General features: G+C 31.9%; 1 protein-coding gene across 1 annotated transcript in view; it reads right to left on the reverse strand.

Moving 5' to 3' along the window:
* LOC140444988 (uncharacterized) overlaps positions 1-24,377 on the reverse strand; it is a 142,654-nt gene that overhangs the window by 32,985 nt on the left and 85,292 nt on the right. The window contains exon 2 of the mRNA XM_072536746.1: positions 8,306-8,401. Within this exon, the coding sequence (XP_072392847.1) occupies positions 8,306-8,401 (96 nt within the window). The remainder of the gene's footprint in view (positions 1-8,305; positions 8,402-24,377) is intronic.

Below are 24,377 nucleotides of genomic sequence, written 5' to 3' on the forward strand. Positions count from 1 at the left end.
GTACGCTATACATTGCTGTTTATAGTGGAAAATAGTACCCGTAGTTTGGATCTTACTTTCTATCATTATTGCCTCCAAGACAAAGTTAAACAGATCAGTTGAAAGTGGATCCCCTTGTTTTAATCCTCTTGTAACCGAATACAGATTTGACATACTTTCTTCTATGACCACTATATTGGTTGTACTTGTTTCATGTTTAGACATTTTCAATAATTTTATCAACTTGTTTGATATTCCTAAATTTTGTAGAGCTTTATAAAACTTTTCCCGATCGACGGAGTTATACGCCTGTTTAAAATCAATGAAGAGCATGTGTAGTCCTAGGTTTTGTTCGTAACTGTTATTTTGTATCACTTTTAAGGTAAATGTTTGATCCACTGTCGATCTTCCTGCTCTAAACCCTCTTTGGTATTCACCTACTATGTCATTCTCGTATTTTTTCAATCTATTACGTATGATATTTGCTAATATTTTGTACACAACATCCAGTAGAGCTATGCCTCTATAATTTTCACAAAAGTTTCTGTCACCTTTCCTATGTATTGGGCAAATTACGGCATTACTCAATCTCTCTGGCATTTTCTCCTCTCTCCACATTCTTAGTATCACATTACATAGCTTTCTTTGCAGTGTGACCCCTCTTTGTCCTTGTTTATTCCTACAAAAAATTGTTTGCGTGTTATTTGTTTGTCTGTTTCCCTTAACTTCTTGATAGAAATTTTTTATTTCGTTGCTAATGTAATGCTCCTCTATTGTTTTTAATTTTCTTTTCAAATATTCTCTTTTTTGCCTGCAGATTCTTTTAGTTTCTTTCCTTTTCGTCTCATGTTCTGTAATTGCTTCTTGAGTTCTATTATTGTCTCTTTCCAACTTTGCCTTATTATTTTTTTACATTAATTTAAAAAAAAAGCGAGTGAGCACTCATCCTTGTGGAACTTCTCTCGTAGTAGGAAGTTCTTCGAGAGTCTGAGCTTTAATTGTAAGATTAACGTTCCAATTGCAGTACAAACCGGCTAGTATCCGAATGTCCTATCTATCCAAACTTATCTCATTAAATTAGCAATTAACTTATCTTGTTTAACAGTATCAATTAGAAAACAAGTTACAGAAGAAAATAAGCATATTGTTTAACTTAAATATTATTTATCGATCTCGGAGTTTTTAGGAGAACAGTACGAGAAAACGTAGTATTCTCAAACGGAAAATAATTTAAAACTTGCAACGAAGGTCGTATAAGAATTTATCGGCTAGCAAATACGTGCCAGATAGATAAATGGAGTGGATAAATCATAAGTTAAAATGATTAAAGCATGTTTAACACCAAAATTAAGAACTGCATGCCGAAGAACCATTTAGTGATGTGATAATGAAACAGTGAGAATAATAATGAACTTGACTTTAGATTTTTAAATATTTTATTTTTGCCGGCGCGACAAATCTAATTAGACAAATATTAATGATAGTTAAGTTAATAGACAAAGTCCAAAGTTCCTCTAGTAAATTATTAACTTTCTTGAAACTTGTTTCGAACAATATACAATTCGCTTATTGCTACGAGTAGAGAAGATTTCAAATAAATTTGGACAACATAAAGCTGGATCAACTCATTTTTTTTTTCAAAAAAAAAAAGAGTCCAGCTTCGGCATGCAGTTCTTCGTTTTGGTGTTAAACATGTTTTAATCATTTTAACTTATGATTTATCCACTCCATTTATCTATCTGGCACGTATTCCAATGATGTTACAACCTAAATTGGAACTTCACTCCGTGGCGCTACAATTCTTCTCTGTCTTGAGCAATCTCCATCCAATTCTCCAAACCCACAGCTTTAAAGTCTCCTGCCTTAAGGTCCTAAATGCGAACTTGACTTCCTATAATTTTTACCTCCAACATAAGCTCAGCTATACCTTCAATCCTCCACTGTCTAGATCTCTCCTAAGAATTTTGTTCTCCTCTATCATCGCTACATGACTCGCACATTGAAGTCTTTGAAGTCTGGTCACACTCCACAAGGACCCATCCAGTTACGCCGCATTTACGAACTTTTTATTGATCCACTTCCTTTCATAGGAATATATGGAATCATCCTTTCCTTATGAAACATTAATAAACACTATTCTATTCCCGCCAAACTTACAAAAACATTTCACACACATCTTCTTTTCGTTTTTCTTCTTTTCTTGTTACCTATTTCATTTTAAGTGATTCAAAAATATTTTGCAAAGCTTTTTCCAGATACATGAGTTTTCGGGATTACCAATGACTAATATTTTCATTATAAACAGCTGTGTTCTGTATGTTTCAAATAAAAGTCGTTAGTTAAACACTCGTCTTTTTCACTGTACACAACGGTATTTCTTGTGCTTGTTTTATTTCCGAACTAACTCTAATAGCTACAAAATATTTGCTAAAACAGATAAATGACCTTAAAAGCTATTTTTGAATCACTGGGCGTTGACACTTAGAAGTTCACTCACTTCCAAGGCGATTTGTTTTAAACCTAAACAGACATGTGTTTTTTGTTTACGATAAGGATCGTTTGGGATTATTTACATGGCTTTTTATTAATAACATTCGCAATGCCAACGATAGAGATTATTTTCTCCCGTGAACTTTTAACAACCTGGTGTCAGATATGCAATAACTTCGTGAAAAAAGTGTCCATTTTTATTTGCACATTAGATAATAGATATAATTTTTCAGATACCGAAATGTTTCTTACTTACTGTGTTATTTAAGTATATTTAATAAAATAAAGAAAAAATCTATTACCTTATTTCTTACTAATACATACTCATCTAAACATCTTTTTTATTTTTTTTTCTATCTACGGCTTTCACTATACATCAAAAATAGCAAAGTACTTATATTTTACCGCAAAGCAATCAAAATATAATAGTTTAGGAGCCAGGGGGTGGGGGGTTGAGTATGCACTTTTATGTCCTATATGTACATTCAGACGTTTTTTTATGTTTTTTGGTGCATAGAATCGAACAGGATGAAAACGGGTCAGATAATTTGTTATTAATAATTTAATTGCTTAAATTATTGTATCTCCTAAACTATTAGATATATTTAATTTTACCAAAATGAAAATTGTTCCTGTTAAAAAAATGGCGTTTGAAAAACTTCGATCCGATTGTTAGAACCGGAGTTATAACAAATTTCGTGAAAAACAAGTGCAAAATAGGCACTCGATGAGGTTTTTCCAAGAATAACTCAGCTTTCAAAGGTGCGATAACTTTCAAAAACCCCTCATTTTAAAGGTAGTTGTTTCATTTAAAAAAAAACTTTGCAAAATTACTTTATCTTTATTAATAAAAAAGTTATAACAATTAAACATAAACTATTCCATTAAAATGTTGCGAATTCATTTGTTTATAAGACATTTAAACAAAATTAAGCTATAAATTTTGAAAATCTGGCTAATGGAAGTTACAGAACAACTCAAACGAATAGTTTATAGCAAATATTTCTATGTTAATTTTTGACCAAGATAGGTTCCTAATAATTTCCTTTTAATAACGCGCTCGGAAATGTTCGTTTTGATTTGTTCTATAACTTCAATTAACCAAACTGCCAACGTTTATGGCTTCATTTTGTTTAAAACTCTTATAAACAAATTAATTCACTACTGTTTAACGAAAATTTTAACTATTAACTGCTATAACGGTTTTATTTATAATGATAAAGTAATATGCATCTCTGAATCTACATGGATTTTACCTATGCATTGGTTTGGAAACAAAAAGAAGTCGCACGGGACCAAACCTGGAGAATACGGTAAATGGGGCAACAGTTCGTAGCCCAATTCGACCAATTTCGCCATGGCGATAGCGGAGGTAAGAGCACTTTTTTCTTCGCCAAATGACGTCGTTTTTGCTGCAATTTGTAGAGCTCTGTGAAAGTACTCTTCTCCAGGTATTCGATGTAAATCACTCCTTGTGAATTCCAGAAAATGATAAACTATCACCTTTCCCTGCCGATAGGACAGTCTTCGGTTTCTTCGGAGCATGTCCGCCGGGTGCTACCCACTGTTTCCACCGTTCCTTGATCTTTGGTGTGTACCAGAGGATCCATGTTTCGTCGACGGTTACTAAACACCATAAAAACTCGATCCAATGTTTTAACCTTGCTTAGGCTATTGCCTCTTCAAGGGCCTTTATTTTCGGAGTAAGAGGGGTGTGGTAAACGTGATGACGAATGCTTGTGGAAGTGTAAATCGAATATTGTAGTGTAGTGAGGTCACACAATATTGCACAACATTTTAAATGACATCTTTTGTAATATTCAAACATAATGATAACATTATATATTTTAATAATGATAACATGATTAACAAAGAAAAATATCTTATTCTGGAAAACGCTAAATTGATTTCTTCCGAAACAGTTCTTATTGCAAATTGCATAGCAGGCTGAGGCTAGTTTCTTACTTAACAAATCGATATGAAAGAACCATTTAAGGTTGCTGTCTAAAAAAATAACAATTTTGCAGTAACATGTTAAAAAGCTTTAAACTGATATATTCATATGAATTCTGGGTCTTCGTTAATCTATAAAGTGAAAGATATTATAATGGAGTTTTTTCTAGTTGCATAACTATGCACATCACTCAGTTTATCCAAATGTTTTTAAAAGCACCTGTTTTTAACAGCGATGGTTCATGAAGATGTGGAATATTCACTTGCGAAATGTATATATTTGTATAAAGAGACATATGTAAGCATATATCTAAATTATTTTTCTATTATAAAATAGATGACTCAGTCAGTATTGAGTTACTTTAAAATATATTTATTATCTCATAACTTGCAATTTGCAGATAACCGATATTATCGTCGAACTTTTGTTTTTATACAAGCCTTCTGTCTTGCCGGCGTAAAGTCGTCTGAAGTCGATATTTATTTAGTTTTGCGTTTGAACTTACTTGTGCCTTATTTTCATATTATTATATTGTTTGATAAGTAAATTTTGCATATAATAATCGGTAGGTTATAGTAATGTGTATATTTTTTATTTTACTAAATTTCATTATAACTCATCTAAAATACCATATTGAATTGTAAAACAGATTTTTCTTTATTGTAATCTATTTTGTTTTTATTTCAGTAAAACTGCTGGGAAATGAGTGACAGTAAAACAGAATACGCAAATCTACTACTATTTACCTATTCACAGTATTTCCTCTGTAGAAAATTTTTAAATTTCAAAGGATTTGCATACAAAAAAAAAAAGCTTATATTATTAGTAGGTATATGTATGAAAACAAAAATAAATATTTCGCCTGAATCCCTAGGAAAAGTAAAGGTTTTATGCTACTGAAAATATATTTTTTATTCAATTATAACCAAAACAAAACATTTAAAAAAAATTTTGATCATTTTTTGACCATAATTTCAAAATAGCTAGTACAAAATAGATAGTACGTTAATCTGTAATAATGGGTTCGAGGTGGTTCGAGCGGTCTTGACTACGTCACACTCCTGGGCCAGCTGTCAAATGTCATGCGCAATATCATACCTTGTGTATTCATTGTACACAGCCTGTTTACTTCCAACCTTATCGACGCCGAGAGCCTTCTTATACTCTGCTTTCATGATATAATAAAAATAAAAATAAAAAATAAAAACGTTTATTGCCTTATATAAATTTACATGTCATTCATTTCATTCATTTTAGCCTTCTTTCTTCTTCAGCGTCCCGCTCTTGCACCGCCAGCTTCTTGATGTTTTGACCTCTCGGCATCCTGGACATCTTTGTATGGATATATCCTCGTCTTCTTCTGTAGGTACTAATTTAAGGCACCGTACCTACTTCCCTGCTTTCATGAGGGGTCTCGGAACCTTTTATACTCTCTGATCATTTTACGTTTTGTGTTGATTTGTGCGATGATTTTGGGTGGGAGAGCTGGAGTATATAGATGATATCGTGTTCTTGGAATAGCAAGGGATGAGGCTTCTTGAAGAAGCTTTTCAATTTTGGACGACAGTAGATTGCCCTTTTGATAGTGGCGCCATCGGTCCAGTACTCATCGGACCGCCTACGTAGTTATTCAAGGAGTTTAGGGTTTTACGACCAGTATTTGCGTTTGAAATGCATTTAAAAATACTGAGCAAATAATGAATTTGTGTTTTGATTTACCCTGTATTAGATTTGTGTTTTGATTTACCCTGTATTAGATGTAAAGAGTTTCATTTGAATGATACTCTTGTAAAGAGTATGATTTATATGAATTTTGACAATAATTAAAAAAAACTATGGCTACAAAAGGCCGTTGCTTTTACACCCCTTTCCAATTATTCAGGGCGTTGAATTTGTTACGATTTTCATTGAAATTTGATTACATATAAATTGTGTACTCTTGTAACGAGGGAGCGAAGCGTATTTTATAGTTAAATGTATATTTGTAATTAATTTTAAAATATGAAGCTTACAGCTACCTCTTATTTTTGTAAATAACTCTTTTTTGTATCTCCTATAATAACAGATATAACGGACTTTCTCGCCAAAGTTGATCTCCCTGTATATTTATTCGTAGTTTTAAAATAGGTTTAAAATGTATGGTTGTATGTATGGTATTATGTATGGTTTATGTAAAACCATGTTTTGTGCATAAATTTAACATTTCGTCAGTTGTTTTTTAAGCAAAAAATTGATAATATGCTGTGTTTTTTTATTGCGTCGCGATTATAAACGACGTATAATGAGAAAGCATACAATATTAACAAGTACTTAATCATTAAAAAAGTATATGAGATATGTTTACGTTGAAAAAAAAATTAAATATTCACTCATTTATTTTTAAGTTTGTAAAATACATATCAAAACAGTTCACTTGCCGAACACGTGCCTACAAACTGTATAATAAACGAGACAACTTCGTTTACATGTGCATTTAAGTTTTAAAACATCATTAGAAAATGAGTTACATTATAAATTTATTGCTTAAAGATGAATATAAGTACCAGCAACACAATTCAAATATTTATATGAAGCAAGAAGTTCCAGAAAATAAAATAATATTATTCCCTGGTCCATTTTTTATGCCAGCGTTTGTAGACACGTGTAAACACATCGTTTCAGTCGAAGGTGTACCTGTGAAGAGTAGAACAAACGGCTGACGTCACAAGTAGGAACTGGCGTGCCAGTGAAACTAGCGCCAGCTACTGGAATACGTATAATCATGCCAGTCCAGCGCTGTCCTAGTCAAGCACTGGCATGCCAGTGAGACTGGTGCCAGTTACTAGATACGTGTAAACCTGGCTTATTATCAATGTTGCAATATAAAAAGTGTGAAAAATAAAATTGACGCCAGGTTCACGATGGGTCAAAAACCGTTCATTCAACCGAATCAGGGGACCTCGGACAGACAAAAAAAATTCAACGAATGCTAAAGTTTTGGATAGCAACATTGGCAGAAGGCGTTCTCTAGTATAATGGTTCCTAGTTTCTAGTCAAACGTAAAGTGAATGAACCGTGGTGCATAAAATGTGAAATGGAGGAAGAAACTGTCATACATGTCCGCTGTGGACGTTAAATGCTTAGCGGCTAAGTTAAATAACATTCTCCTTGTTGTAATTTCGCAACTGTATATAAACATTGTTCAAATAAACAGAGTTTTTGCTAGTTTTGATTCTTCCTGTATAGTTAGCCAAGATTTCGCTTACACAAACTCAGATACTATCGAACAATTAAACGGTTGTTAATACAATGTTGCAAAGATAGACTGTTCATTCATACATTGTTGTGAACAAAGAACCGTGCAGAAGTAAGTGTCTTTCATTCACATTGCAGATTGCTTGGGTAATTATCGCCCACACGTAGCGTCAACTCGTAAAAAACAATTCCTTAACCAACCGCCTTTGTTAGAAAGACGAGTTCTATCTTTTTTTCTGAAGATCCAGCAACAACAAGGTTTTCTTGCAGCTGCACAATTTATCAATTCTCTTGCTTCAATCCTTATATTACAATATAAAAATGAAGGTCTAAGCAAAAGATGTTTGCTTAAAAAAATTTGTATTTTGAGAACGATTTCCAAACTAAACTAAAATTGTGGTTTAATTCCCAGTAAAACTACTAAATTCCATTTAGTTTGCACTTCAATTAATATTTTAGACGAAAATATCTCGGATTCAACAAAACAATAAACCGAACTTATTTATAGGGGTATCGAAATTGCATTGACCTTTGTTATAATACAAATTAATGTAAATGTCACGGAAAAAAATTTGTAAGCTAATTGGACGTACCAACTCCATCTTAAATAAACTGTTTTTGGTTCCAGGATGTAATATAGTCACTTACCGTTGTACGATAGCCTAGGTTTAGTTAGGCACATCACCAAATGACATTCTATATCATCAGGAATCACAAATTTACTGCATACTGGACATTTAATTCCTGTAACAAAACAAAATATTTCAATCGAACAATCAACTTATATATTTAACTTTATTGTGTTAACTAGCCAAAAACAGAATTATTAACTTATCACTAATAAACTCTTTCGTATCTCTCTTTTTGTAATTACTTGCCACAAAGATGGATTAAGCAAAATGTTATTAAGCACTCGACAGATCCTTATTTAAACTGTGTTGTTCGTCCATCAGTCTTGTGTACAGTAACTCGTGAAGTAAAAATCCGAGTTTTTACTCTTGGTACATAAGATCCTCTTAAAATAAACAAAACCAATGATCCAGATTCATCCAATTGTTTTTTTTAACAACCTCAATAGCGCATTAGGCATAAAATCTTAACTTCCTAACTAAAGTTTGGACAGTCGTGAGTTCGAATTTCGTCAGGCACTGGTCTTTTATATTTAAAATAAATTCTGGTGTTCCAGTACTGTGATTTTTCGGTCATATCAGTAGTATCGTCCGTTGGTATAGAAAAAAATTGAGCTTCAATAATTTCTCTTGAAATTTCATTTTTTATGTACCTAATCAGCAAGACAATCTATTAAATCGTTTTGTATTGTGTTTGACAAACCCGTGAATATCTGTTTTTTAATATGATCCTATACTCCATTCGCTTAGCTCGGGCATATTTTGACAGATTCATTGTCGGAAACCTACAACACAATAATTCCTAATTCTCAGTATTAATAGCTCAAGTATCCTACTATTGCAGACTTCTTTCTTTAAAAAAAGAAGAATTATTCTAAATAGTGGAAGTGTATACTAAACCCATCAAATTTTGGGTAGTATATATTTAAAAAATATATTTTAGTTGTTATAATTTAACATTTACTATAACTATTTATTATATGGTGCAGATAAATAAATATTGATTGTCGGTAATTCGCAAAGTTCTATTTTATTTAATATTTAGTTTGTTTACTATTAATATTGGCTATGAGTACGTGTGCTTGGTTGTATAGTAATTTCCAGCCACTTTTAGTCTGTCAAAAAGTAACTAACTTCGCAGAAAAATAATCACTAAATTCACTAGACAGTTAGGACTGGGAATAGCGAACTGAGTTTAGATTTCCTGATTGCGTTTAACTCCAAAATTAAAAATTTATTTAAAATAACCCATATTTGAAGAATTATGGCTCTCATCCGACCGCGAAATGCAAGCTCTTGTTTTGATAAAATAATCGTAACATAAATTTAAATATGAAAATAAAATTCTGTTTTTTCTAACTTCTTCATTATATAACATATTGGATTAACTAAAATGTCCAGATAAAGCATTGTCACTAGTTTGCGTATTTTTTTCTAACCTTTTTAAACCTAAAAATTGTTTAAATAATGTTTTTTCGAAGATTCATTTTTTTTGACACTAGCTGATAAATTTTTAAAATCTGAATATCTATTACTCACCCAAACATTTTGCTTCACATTTGAAAGCAGTAGATAAGGTCAACAAAAAAGTGAATTTCTAAAATTACTACCGCATCATACGATATTGTTTTAAACGATCTCGAAAACTATCGATTATCCTTCTTATCTGTGTATAAAATTTGTAAATTTGGCAAAGGAAGGCCTATTACAATAATTTTTATTCTTTCTTGATTTTGGTGTCTTGAAAAAAGCATTTCAATCAAACTGCAATTTAATCGTTTAAAATATTCATAGAACGAAGTAGGTCGGAGGCGACCGAATTCATCGCCTATGAAAACGATAAAATCACTGACTATAAGTGAAGCCGTGTTGCTCTAAGGTAAGCGTAAGACAGAGAGACAGATAGATGTTTTATTCTCTTTTAAGGCGAAAATTTGAAGCGCCTTTCAACTACTACGAGGAGCGCAAAATATTATATTATGTCAAAATTTATAAATCACAATTTTGAAATAAGTAATTTATAATATTAAATAATTTATTATTGTACATTTGAAGAGTTTGGGCGGCGCCTACTTTGCCTACCCCGACGGGCCACCCCTGTGGTGTTCGTTGGTTTGGTATTGAATCTAGAGGTCTCAGTCTGCACACTATCATTTGAGATATTCTCTACGTCTCATATCTCCCGTACTTTTACCCATCATCATCATCATCTTTGGCTCGACGATCCTCTGTGGATCTTGGCCTGCTCTAAGATTCGTCGCCATTCTATTCGGTTTCTGGCAACATGTTGCTATCTTCTGATTTTTAATATCCGTAAGTCGGTTTCAACTCCATCTAACCACCTAATTCGCGGTCGGCCTTTGCTTCTTCTTCCTACAGGTATTCCTGTGGTTAGCTTTTTAGCAATCGTATTTTCTTGCATTCGTATTACGTGTACAAGCCCATCTAAGTCGCTGTGTTTTAATGAACGTTATGACATCTGGCTCATCAAAGAGCTGATACAATTCAAAATTATATCTTCTGTGCCACTGCCCTTGGTTGTTTATAGCTCCAAATATTTTGCGGAGTATTTACGCTCAAATATTCCCAAAAGTCTTTCATCTTTCTGCGTTAGAGTCCATGTTTCTACTCCATATGTGAGGACCGGCCTCAGCAATGTTTTGTATATAATCATTTTAGTTCTTCTTTGGATGTTTCTTGAGTGGAAATGCTTTTTAAGGCCATAGTATGCCCTATTTGTAAGATTTATTCGTCTTTTGATTTCTTCGCTTGTTTTATTGGTAGCAGTCAATAGCGACCCAAGGTATGTGAAGTTGTCAACAAGTCCAAAGGTATGACTTCCAAAGACTGTTTCTCGTTCCTCATTTGCTATCGGATCATTTGTAACCAACATGTACTTGGTTTTGTCTTCGTTGATGACTAGACCGACCTGTTTCGCCGCTGTTTCCAATTCTAGGAGATATTGCTCAACATCTCGCTTGCTACGCCCTATTATGTCAATGTCATCAGCATATGCTAAGACTTGTATCGATCTATTGTAAATAGTACCGCCATCCCTAATGCGTGTATCTCGGACTGCCTTTTCTAAGGCAATATTAAATAGGAGGCAAGCCAGAGTATCCCCTTGTCTGAGTCCATCCTTTATCTCAAAGGATCTAGAATTCTCTCCCTATATTCTAACAGTGGCTTCTAAGTTAGACATTGTCATTCTCGTTAGTCGGATAAGTTTCTCTGGTATACCAAACTCATGCATTGATTGGTATAGCACTTTTACCCATAGATCATTCTAAATGATCCGATATTCTTTTTAATCATATCTGAGGTAGTAACTCTTTTTGTTTGTCCATCACGGGGTTAACATAGTTCACTATTTGTGGGGTACGACCACTCATAAAACCGGCAACCAATTTTTTGATAATTGAAAACTTGAGGGGTTCCAATAGTGCCAAAGCCAGCTCTGCAGATTGGTGTTGGGCACTTCCTTCAACTTAAAGTACATACTTATCACTATTCTTAACACCGTTTTTATTGAAGTATTTAAGTTGTAAGCACGCTGTGTATATAAAAAATTCATTCTTTATTGGCTTAAAACATGTTTTGAACCGTTTCATATATATGTGTGTGTTTACAATACATTAACAATAACTATAAAATTGACTATAACTAACATGTTATCAGTCAACACATTTTGCATCTGCTGCAAAGTTACCAAGAAATATGTTTTGATAACAAAGGATTAAAATAATTTTTATTGAGTCGCAATAAATAGAAACATACGCAGAATTTTAAAAGATATCAGTCAAAACAAGCCTTACATATGGAAATGAAATAAAAGCACACAAACACAAAAAAGTAAAAAGTACACACAAATTGTAGGTTTCGCAATGTAGGCTAAGATCGTGAGAAGTTTTTGCAGGAGCATATTTTTGAAATATATTATAACATCCGTACCCTACGTTTGCCGCAATTCCAACACCATTGTTTTTTACTTCTTCATTATCCCTTCTACTAATGGCCATATTAATTCCCTTTAGTTGTTCTCTCTTTCTTATCGGTTCTTTTAATATATCTTTGCATGGAACGAGGAGGTAGTTTTTTAATGTTTCCCATTGTTGGTTTATACATTGTTTTAAACTTATACGAAATAAGAACATGAATTTTATAAAATAATTGGCTTCTTGGTATGACACCACTCGCCCATTACATTATATCTACCCTCTCGTAATACTCTGCAGTACATTCTACCTGCAGAAGCTATTAGTTTTCACAGTTCTTACAATTTTCCATTTGTTACTCTTCACATGTAGCTATTTAATAAGCCATTCATCTCACTACATTTTCTTTCTCAGTATCCCCAGTCCATTACTCAAAATATAAAATATCCAGATTCTTATAGATAGTTGATACCTGTTGGATATGTACAGATTGGTGCAATTGCTCAAACTTTTGCTTAAACAAATTTGAGTGGTATAAAGATGAGTCTTGGACACTGCACAGGGACATAGACAGTTCCGGATTACATTAGATTCTACACACTACCAACTTTATTTTTCTTTTGGTAATTTCATAATATAAATTTCACGGTACATATTTAATTTGTATGTAAAATGTGATAACCTATACTACGAATTTCTTATCTAGCGAGCTGAGCAATTACAAAACAATGCAGAACTGTTTTATTTCCAGACAAATATACTTATCAATCCCTCAATAAATGCACAGTGCAACAATTTTTCGTTTTAAAATAACATAAAATGACAAAGAATTAACTTTTCTTTTATCAGAACACGTGTTATTCTGGAAAAATTACCAAACGATTTTAAATTAACTAAACAGTTATCAATGCGCTTAAAACTGAACACAAACATTTGTACAACGCTTAAAAATAACAAGAAAAACATATTTTGGTTTTAATTAACACCTAAAATACTTGCGAAATGACAATAACAAGTGAATTACCTATAACAAGGAAATACTAGATACAAAAAACAGAGGAAATTAAGATTGTGAACCAGGATCTTTCTGTCAACTGGTCAAAGGTGATTCCAGATAAAAACTGTCGAGATGTTTTCTAGAAAGAAGAAGAAAATATATAAAATTCCATTATTTTTGTCGCTAACTACCGTCCTTGAGTTATCTAGTAAATCCGTGGGATTGTTGGATATTATCATCATATTGGTTACCATAAGTATTCGCCATCGGAATTTTATTGATAGCAGCATTAAATAATGATGTACTCGATTTACTATTTTTCCCTGAATGATAAGATTCAAGTACTTCCAATAAAAATAATCTTTAGTATTCAATTCGGGTGAACGAGGAGGCCATTCAATACTACCTAATCTACCACTCCACAGTCCGGAAAATGTCTGATATAAATAAGGCCGAATATTTACACCAAAATGAGATGGAAAACCGTCTTGCTGAAATTTTACGGCTCAGGAGTTTTAAACAAAACTGAGCTGTAAACGTTTGCAGTTTGGTTAATGGCAGTTTGGTTAATAGAACAATTCAAAACGAATATTTTAATCTTTGATAAATTTTTCTATGTTGATTTTTTGCCGAGATATTAAAAATTGATTAACGCGCGCTCGCATTCGCTGCGAGCTGCTCTTGCGCCCATAGCGCGTTTTTAAAAGTTCCATATCTTCGTTAAAAATGAAGATAGAAGCATTTACCAAAGCTTAAAATGTTCGTTTTGAGTGATTCTCTAACTTCCGGTCAGATGTAACTGCGCTACTTTTTAGTGAACAAAAATTAAACTCTGCACTGATGTATTGCATTCATTATGACGACGCTAAATTGAAATTGCTGGCCCAAAATATCTTATGTGCATTTATCTACGTTTCTCGATTTAATTATTTGTAAATATTGTATTGGCTTTATAAATAACAACAATGAATTACCAAGTAAACTGAGATATAAATATACAAGAAAATGTTAGCCTATTATCGATGTTTTGTATTGAAATCACTTTGGTACTATTCCAATACATTTTCGAATATTTTTCTATGCCCTCTAAAACAAAGCGAATCGTAATTGCATACCGTTGATTGAAGTTTTGCATTGTTTAAATAACATGATTGAAAAATAACACGTGACATGACTATGTATAATATTATACAATGCTTATTTAGTTGGTGTAGTGATAAGCGAATTATTTGTACAGATAACTCGGAAACATTTGCAACTATCTAAATTCATGCATATACATGGCGCTATTTTATCAAGCTAATATCGGGAAGCTCTCTGTATAGGAAAATCGTTAAAACTCATAAGTAATATTAAATTTGGAACTAGATTTTATTGTCAATTGGAAATCAACGTTTCGGCAGGAAACCTTTGCCTTTGTCAAGATTCTAAAATTTACAAGATTAGGAACAAAAAGTTATTGTAAAATATATAAAAAACTTACCAAAACGTAAAACGGAACACCGACATTATTGAATTGACAGAAGTAAAAATTGATATCTGATATCTCACGGTTTACTGTTATTAATATATAATTATTTTTATATAGGCGTATCGTTAGTGTTTTCGAAACAGGTAAAGTGGAGATATGTTATGACTAAGAGTTTTTTATGGTGTTATATTTGTTATTATTTAAATCAGATTGAAATATATTTTATTTAGTGTATCTTTTTTTTTCATTGATTGAGATTTATATCTTCTTCTTGTTTTGTTCGGTTTTTAAAATTTTGATCTTTTCGAAGCCAAATTTATGCTTCTTCTCAGTTTCGTGTTTTGTGAGGGCAGAGATGTCGTTCTTGTCATATTTGTGAGAACGAATGCTGGATTGAAGCAGTTGACTGGTTTGTCCGATATACACACCTTCACAGTTAATACATGGTTTCTCGTAAACAACATGTGATTTTTTAAGTTTTGGAGTTTGTGTTTTTAGTTTAGTAAAATATTTCTTTAAAAAGTTGTTGCCTTTGTGAGCCACTGTTATGTTAGGTTTGGCTAAAAGATTTGTTAGTTGCTCGGATAAACCTTTTATATATGTAAGAATTGTATACGTAGTCTTGATACTGTTGGGTTTATTGTTATTTGTATTGTAAAATTTATTAAGCCTTGATTTGAAAATAGTTTCGATTAGATGTTCGGGATATGCATTATTTAGAAAGGCATTTTTTGCTTTTTTCATTGCAGTTGGTCTGTATTCTGGATCTGTTAGTTTTATATATTTATCAGCAAGACTTATAATTACAGACTTCTTATGGGAGAATAGATGATGAGATTTATAGTTAAGATATCGCAAAGACCATGTTTCTTTTGTAAACCACATGGTTTTAACTGTGTTATTAATGCGATGTAAGATGATATCCAGAAAATTTATTTTATTATTTTGTTCAATTTCTATAGTAAACTTTAGTTTTGGATGGTAACTGTTAAAATTACCTAAAATTTCGTTTATTTTATTTGTAGATACAGTCATCGATATAGCGATAGAAGAATGGTACATTAAAATCTAAATCACTCATGACAGATTCTTCTAAATCTTCCAGGACCAGTTCAGCAGTGACACTAGAAATACTTGCAGCCATTGCACATCCATCCATTTGTTGGTATATTTCGTCCTTATATAAAAAGTATGTTGATGGTAACTCTTCAAATGATTGGAATTCTTGCAATGGGATGTTAGTGTATTCTTTTATGTCATTCCATTTTTTTTTAATGATGTCAGTGGCAAGTTTTATTGGGATGTTGGTGTATAGTGAAATTACATCTAAAGATATTAATTTATAGTTATTTGGTACGTGAATGTTTTTAATTTTACAAATAAGGTCATTGGAATCTTTAATATAATAAGGATTTTTATTTGTGACATTAGAAATAATGTTTTTTAAGAACTTTGAAAGATTCTCGACGGATGATTGAATGCAGGAAACGATAGGACGTAGAGGTACGTTCTCATTGTGTGTTTTAGGTAAATCATAACTTTTTGGTGGAACAGCGTTGTGTAGCTTAAGTGATTTTGCAGTATTTGGTGATATATAACCATTTTTGTCCCATCTGTCAATAAGAGCATTATTTCTTTTTTGGAAAATATTAGTAGGATCATTTCGAAGTTTATGATATATGGTTTCGTTTTTAAAAGATCATTTCATTTTATTTTCGTAATCATTAGATTCCATAATAACGATTTTGTTGGTTTTATCAGGTTTCAGTATAACTATATTAGGATTTTCGCTCAAGAAGGCTTTCGTCTTTTGAATTTTTTTATGTAATGCTTTATTTTCAAATATATATATATATATATATATATATATATATATATATATATATATATATATATATATATATATGTATATATATATATGTATATATATATATATATATATATATATATATAACAGGAAAGAGACATTCAAAAATGAAAAAATGAAGAGCTATTGGAATTAGCGTCAGGAAACACATTCTACTACCGAGGCACATCAACAGGCAGAACAGGCGGTATTGGATTCCTAATCAACAAGAAATGGAATCGAAGAATAGTAGAAATAACTAGTATCTCAGACAGAGTAGCTAGCTTAACATTAAAACTATCAAAAAGATACAATATACCAATTATACAAATATACGCCCCAACGATTACTCACACTGACGAAGAAACAGAGGAACTCTACAGTCACATAAATGAACCATTAAATACCAATAAAAGTGATTTCAAGTATTTAATTGATGACTTTAATGCCAAAGTGGAAAAGAGAAACGACAAGGAACAAGTCGTGGAAAAGTATGGAGTCGGTGATGAGAGGGGAGAAAGACTGGTTCAGTTTGCACACTACCAAAACATGCCAATTACAAATACATTCTTTAAGAAAAAATCGAACAGAAAATGGATTTGGGTAGCACCAAATGGAATCACTTAGAACGAAATTGACTTCATTCTAACCAACAAGATTGCTGCAATAAAAGATGTTAGTGTAATAAATAAATTTCAAACAGGCAGCGACCATAGACTAATCAGAACAAAAATTGTTCTAAGATCTGAAACTAGAAAGAATAAAATTAATCACAAAACCAAGAGTAACCGGTATAAACATTAATAATCTAAAAGAAAACTCAGATCACTACCAAAGGACAATTGATGAAAGAATACATGACCAAATCGACAGCTCTCAATTAATGGAAATGATCCTTGATAGTGTCAAAGATATCGGAGGCCCGCAACAACAAAATGAACATAGTAAACTGTCTGATAAAACTAAAATAATGCTAAAACAACGAAGGGAAATGAAAGTAAGTAGCAACATTCAGAGAATACAATACACGTGACGTTAGTTTGGTGGCATGGTGGTGGATCGTATAAAATTCGATAAGTACAGGACCTTATTGACCTTTTTGACGACCCCAGGGTTGCGGACCGCTGTTTTATACCATAATGGAATTATCGACCTGTTGCACTAAAAACTATATATAAATATAATTAACTAGGAACATTAAAATATCGACTCTATAAAATTATTTCTCTTAAAGCATTTGCTTACAAGATGTTTTCCGTCTTAGTCCGACTGTTCGATTCAGTCATAATCACATTATTTTAAGAGGTGTTTCTAATTTTTTCTTAATCATATTCCATCAAATATAAAATACATTTCACAGTATTTTTATTTTTCATAAAACCAAAATAAGTATTCTAATAATAAAATTGTTTTTTGTTTTGCTAACAAATATAACGGTATTAAAACATATTTAATGAACAAAAAAGTTAGAACTATCGTTAAAGGGGGAACAGCATTGAATTGTAAACTTTGGTATAACTATTTATCATGCTTTTAGGGTTTCTGTTGTGATGTAGAATTGTGTTTTCCAATATAATGAAACATCACTATTGTTAAATTGAAACAAGTTTAGAAGCTGTAAGTTTTTATTCAAAAAATTCAAAATGAATATTCAATAGTATTAGGAAATAAGTCCTACTGCTTGGCCATAATTATTCGGGTGCAAATTTTGTCGAATATGAACATATTTCAATCCACAAACTTGCATTAAAGTTAATTATTATCGCCTCTTATATATTTATTGTATTGCCGGTGCTTAAAATACGTATTTTTTTTCTCTTATCAATAAATATCTATATCCATCATGTCAATAGATGATTGATAACTATATTAGAAAATACGTCAATGAATAGTACTTTCTAAAATTATCTGAATGGCTAAATGAGAGCGATAATGAAAATTATTTTATATTGATTTAAAGGTAAAAAGACCGAGTTACATTGTGTTATTTAGGTATTTATGACTAGGAGCTTTTTTGAAATAAACAATTTTAAAGAAACGAGTTTATTAAAAACGGGAATTAATTAATTAAATTAATAATCTGTCATTGATGAATTTTTGGTAACACATTATTTAAAATTCAAGTCTCCAATTCTGTATATTTCACTACCATCATCATCCTGGTGCTACAGCCCTTAGAGGGCCTCGACTTTCTCAAGCTTTCTACGCCATTCTATTCTGTCCCTAGCTTGCATTTTCCAGTTGCCGACTCCGATCTTCTCGGCATCTTGTGTTACCCCGTCCATCCACCTTAGCTTTGGTCTACCCCGTCTTCTCATTCTCACGGGTTGCGCTGTTAGAATCTTTTTTATCATGTTTGACTCAGGGGCCCGGGCTACATGTCCTGCCCACTGCAGGCGGTTTCGCTTAATTATAGTGGTAATATCTTTACCACCAAACGTATGCTTGTAGATATTCTGCAGTTCAAAGTTGTATATTTCACTACCATTTTATCAAAATTCAAAGTTTTAACACACCCAAATGAAATGCATTTAATGATGATGTTAAGTTAGAAGAGACAGATAGATGAAAAAGAAAAATGGTGAAACCAAAAATCACGTTATCCCCAAACGCCTCGAAACGAAACAGAAACGTTTCGTATAGCTTGTGTCACATGAATTATTTCTCCATCTCCATCTGCTTGAAAAAGGTCTCCGAAGAATAAGGTTATAGTTGATAAAAAATTATGCGTAATAGAATCAATCACAAACTTTAATGCCTTAATTAATAATTTAATACAACCTTTTAATATTATGCAAATGAATATAAGAAGCTGTCAAAAAATTTTGATGCCTTTGTAATTTTAACCGACACTTTTTGGATTTGTTTCAAATTGAGGGTTATTCATTAACATACAATTCAGGAACATTTAGCAAAAACGATGGGGTAATGATTTATATAAAAAACTATATGAATGTAAAATAAAAGATATAACACTAACAAAACTAATTGAACTAGAAATTTTACTTTTAATACTTTTAATTAATAATTTTTAATTTTACAAAAAGAAGATTATTTTAACAGCTCTGTATAGATCACCCAGTACTTGTCCAATAATATTTAATAATAATTTAATGTATTATTTAAATAATAACAATAGATCCGATGTTCATATTTCTGTAGGTAATCTAAGCATTAATCTTTTAGAGTGTAATGAAGAATTCGTATAGGAGTATAAAAGTATCATGAATGAATATGGATTTATTTTAAATATACAGTGTGTAAAAGCCAAATGGAATAAATTCATTTAGGTTACTGTACATATTTATAAAAAATCCCGAAACACGTCAAATTTAAATTATAACTTAACATTATTTAACGTGAAAATGCAACCCCTACCTTCAACCCCCTTAGAATGACAGGTACAACCCCCAATTTTTAAAATAAGAAGTATAGGCTTGTGATATATCGTTTGAAAGGTCTTCTCATTCTCCATTCAAAAATGTTGTAGCTTTCAAGTTTATTAAAATTAATTAAGATAAAATAAATTAAAATCATGTGGTTACCGAAATTCGCTAAAATATACTCAAATGTTATTTCCCGTTTAGGTCTTGATAATGAGAAAGTGAACAAAAACCATAGCAATGTGGTTTTTAGATGGTAACCATTAAAAAACTTTAAAGAATTTCCGTGGGCAACGTTATTTTAACACGCATTAGTAAATTATTTTATTTAAGTTGTCAGTATTTTAATTTAAGTAAAAAGTTCGTTCAATTCAATTCTGAAAAATGGTTAGATTAACGGAAATGCATAAAATAACAGTTTTACAAATGATTGGTTACGGAGATAACACCAGAACACAACAGGAAGTAACTCGCTAATTTCATGAGAAATTTCCTAATTTACCGAATATATCCCAAGGAACAATGAGTAAAATAGAGAAGCAGTTTCGCGAGTTTGTTCATGTAAGGCAGATAAAAAAAGCAGCTGCCAATGCACTGAGTGATGAACTCAAATTAGATGTGTTGCTTGAGTTTCAGGAAAATCCACATACATCGAGTAGACAGGCATCCACTACATTCAATGCTAGCCATACATCGATAGTAAACATATTAAAAGAAAATAAATTGCATCCCTATAAGATGATACCTACTCAGGAGCTCATGGAAGACGATTTTGATAGAACTTTTTTTTTGTGAGCAAATGATGGACATGTTGGATAATAATATTATCCAATTAGAAGACGTTATGTTTTCTGATGAGTGTACTTTTTCACTTAATGGTCATGCTAATCGGCAAAATTGCCGCTATTAGGCCACGGAAAATCCTCACTGGATGAGAGAAGAACACACTCAATATCCTCAAAAGGTTAATGTTTGGGCAGGGATTGTAGGAAACAACACCATTGGTCCCTTTTTCATTGAGGGCAACTTGAATGGCAACAATTATTTGGCATTACTTCAAAATGATGTCATTCCAACGTTGGCAAATTTATATCCTGATCCAGGAAACCCTCAAGTTCCAGCGATTACGATATGGTTTCAGCAGGATGGAGCCCCACCACATTACCAACTTAATGTCCGGCAGTACCTCGATACAATATTTCCCAATCGGTGGATAGGGAGGCGAGGATCGATTGAATGGCCAGTGCGATCACCTGATCTTATATTATTAGATTTCTTTTTATGGGGATATGTGAAGAGCCATGTGTACAAAACTAAACAATCTGATTTAAATGACTTAAAAGAACGAATAACGCTTACGATTAGGTCGATCACGCCTGTTATGTTAAATAATGTTAGAAGACAGTTTTATTTGAGATTAGGATGTTGCCAAGACGTTCGCGGTGAACATCTACTTCATTAACATTCATAGTTCTTTTTCGTGTTCTACATTTTATTACGTTTTGCATTACATTTTAGTTTTTGATTGTATTGTAGCGAATTTCGGTAACCACATGATTTTAATTTATTTTATCTTAATTAATCTTAATAAACTTGAAAGCGACAACATTTTTGAATGGAGAATGAAAAGACCTTTCAAACGAGATATCACAAGCCTATACTTCCTATTTTAAAAATTGGGGGTTGTACCTGTCATTCTAAGGGGGTTGAAGGTAGGGGTTGCATTTTCACGTTAAAGAATGTCAAGTTATAATTTAAATTTGACGTGTTTAGGGATTTTTTATAAATATGTACAGTAACCTAAATAATGAATTTATTCCATTTACCTTTTACACACTGTATAAACGAATATACACGTCCAGCAAGTAGTTGTCTGGATCATTTATTTGTCAAATGTTCTTCAAATTTTGAGAATAATATTACATCTTATATGCATAGCACTCAGAATTAATAATTTTAACAACATAAATATTAAATGGCACGCAATCCAAAATGTTTAAGTATTTTATCAATAACACTAAACTAAAATCAGATTTAGAATAAGAAAATTGGTTTTTGGTGTAGTGAAAATATATAAAACATGGATTGGTTCATTACAAAACTAAAAAATTATATAAACTTAAATACTAACAAAATAAAAATTAAACAAAAAGAAAAATATAAAAAAACCATGGATAACACCACCGTTACTTAAATCAGTAAATGAAAAAAATAATTTATTCAGATTGTTAAAAACTCATTACGATGATAAAAATATAAAAAAAACAGATACAAAATAAATAAAAATAATGTAGCAAAATGTATTCATCAAGCTAAAAAAGTATTAAAAGTTTAGTTTAGAGTATTTAGTTTTTTAGCATTAAAAAATATTTATAAATAATTAAAAATTAATCTTAGAACAAAAAATCGTATATATATATATATATATATATATATATATATATATATATATATAATATTATAAGAAATTATAACTTAGTATAACTTAAATATCTTATATGTGGTTTCGACACCATGTAGATGTAGATATATAGAAGTAGCGGTCGCGAAACTCGGTGAAATTAACAATTAAAAAACAATGGGTTGCTATAAGGTAATTGTTAAAAACTTTTCAGGATCTCGTAAAATGGAGTTTTAGGTTTAATTTGATGGATACTAAACCTAAAAATATTAATTTTTCACTGAGTTATCGAGTCTTGAAAATGGTTATTTTCGCGCTTTTTAAGACCTTGAATTGTTTATAACTTACTAAGAATATTCTTTGCTCAAAACGAGCCAATTAACCTAAAAACTTATTAAGATCTCTTATTAAGATTTCAAATGAGATTTGAAGTAAGACATCCTAGTTTTCTTTGAATCCCTTTAATAATGTGCTTTTCGCTACAGAATCAGTTGGAACAAAATATCGAAAATTATTTTCAGAAAGACAATAACACTTATCAATTTTTTTTTATATATAATCTGGCTCTGTTTCTACGTAAACATCCTTATGATATTGGAAAGTAGTTTTTGTGCGTTGTTTTACATTGTACTTTCTTAAGATAATCGATATTTGTGATTCATTAAATTTAAATTCCAATCATTAAATGCAGGAACTATACTCTAAATTATGATAGTGTAGTTATTTTTAATAAACTAGGCCACTATGAACTGAAGTTTTTAACGCAGTCCGTTTGGTTTAGTTTGTTTTACGAGCTATAAAAATAGATATATTCCAAAACAATACTTTTTTTTTTAATAATTATAATGAATCACCGGCAATCGAGGCAGATGTTACTTTATTCTCAAGTATTTATTACTCCATTACTTGGTGTAATGCACACTCAACGATTATTAAAAGCTACATTGTAAAAATACATCAGCATCAATATACCAGACTCGATTGTATTTGTTACGGGTTGTAACATATTTCATTATCATAAAAAATGAATTTTTTTTGTTCATTGAAAATGAAATAAACTTTTTAATCTTTTTTCCTTAAAATGCCCCATAAATGTTCTAACGGATTCATGTCAGGACTACCAGCGGGCCAATCCAAAACGGGAATTCAGACAGTATTTAAGTGGTCCATAACGATTCGCGTACTATGTGGACGCGCATTATCCTGCATAAATAAGAAATTTTCCCCAACGAAAGGGATATAGGCGACAACATTGTTCTCCAGACACTGTCGTATGTATATGTCTGCTATTAGAGTTCCATGTTCGATGAAAATTAATTCGGTGGGTCCGTTGAAAGAAATACTCGCCCATACCATAACACCTCACCAAACGACGTTCTAGGTGAAACACAGCAAAGTGCAAATCGTTCTCCGGGTCTCCTCCATATACGTTCGCGTACGTTTGGAGATTGTTATCAAAAACGGGATTCGTCAAAGATCATTACAACACTCCACTGCTGAACATTCCAGTCTCTCTGATCATTCGTAAATTTCATCCTGTTAGCTCGATGAGCTGCTGTTAATTTAGGGCATGCTACTGGCTTATGAGAACAAAAATCACTTTTCGTAATGGGGCAACCCATCGATGCAAAAGCTACGATATATAGCTTTGACCCAGGTGTACCCATACAAGCAGAAGCTACCTGGTACACTGATGGCTCAAAAAGATCTGAGGTTGTAGGAGCCGGTATAGTAGGGAAAAAGCAAGGGATATATTTCCTGTTAAGTCTATCTAAGGATAGCCAGGCAGCGGTTAAGGCACTCAATTCTGTAGAGATAAATTTTAAGCTAGTATGTGATTGTGCATGTGCCCCAAATAAACTAGGAAACCGTAGTAAGGTTACGGTAGCCTGGGTACCAGAACACGAAGGTCATAAAGGCAATGAAAAATAAGATGAAATGACCAAAAAAGGCTCATTAATGCCATTCATTGAACAGGAACCCTTCTGCAGCGTTGTAAGGGCAGTAACAAGAACAGCTACAAGAAAGTGGGTAGTACACAAATCTCTATAATGGTGA

The sequence above is a fragment of the Diabrotica undecimpunctata genome, chromosome 7 (genome assembly GCF_040954645.1).
Source record: "Diabrotica undecimpunctata isolate CICGRU chromosome 7, icDiaUnde3, whole genome shotgun sequence".
Lineage (NCBI taxonomy): Eukaryota > Metazoa > Arthropoda > Insecta > Coleoptera > Chrysomelidae > Diabrotica > Diabrotica undecimpunctata.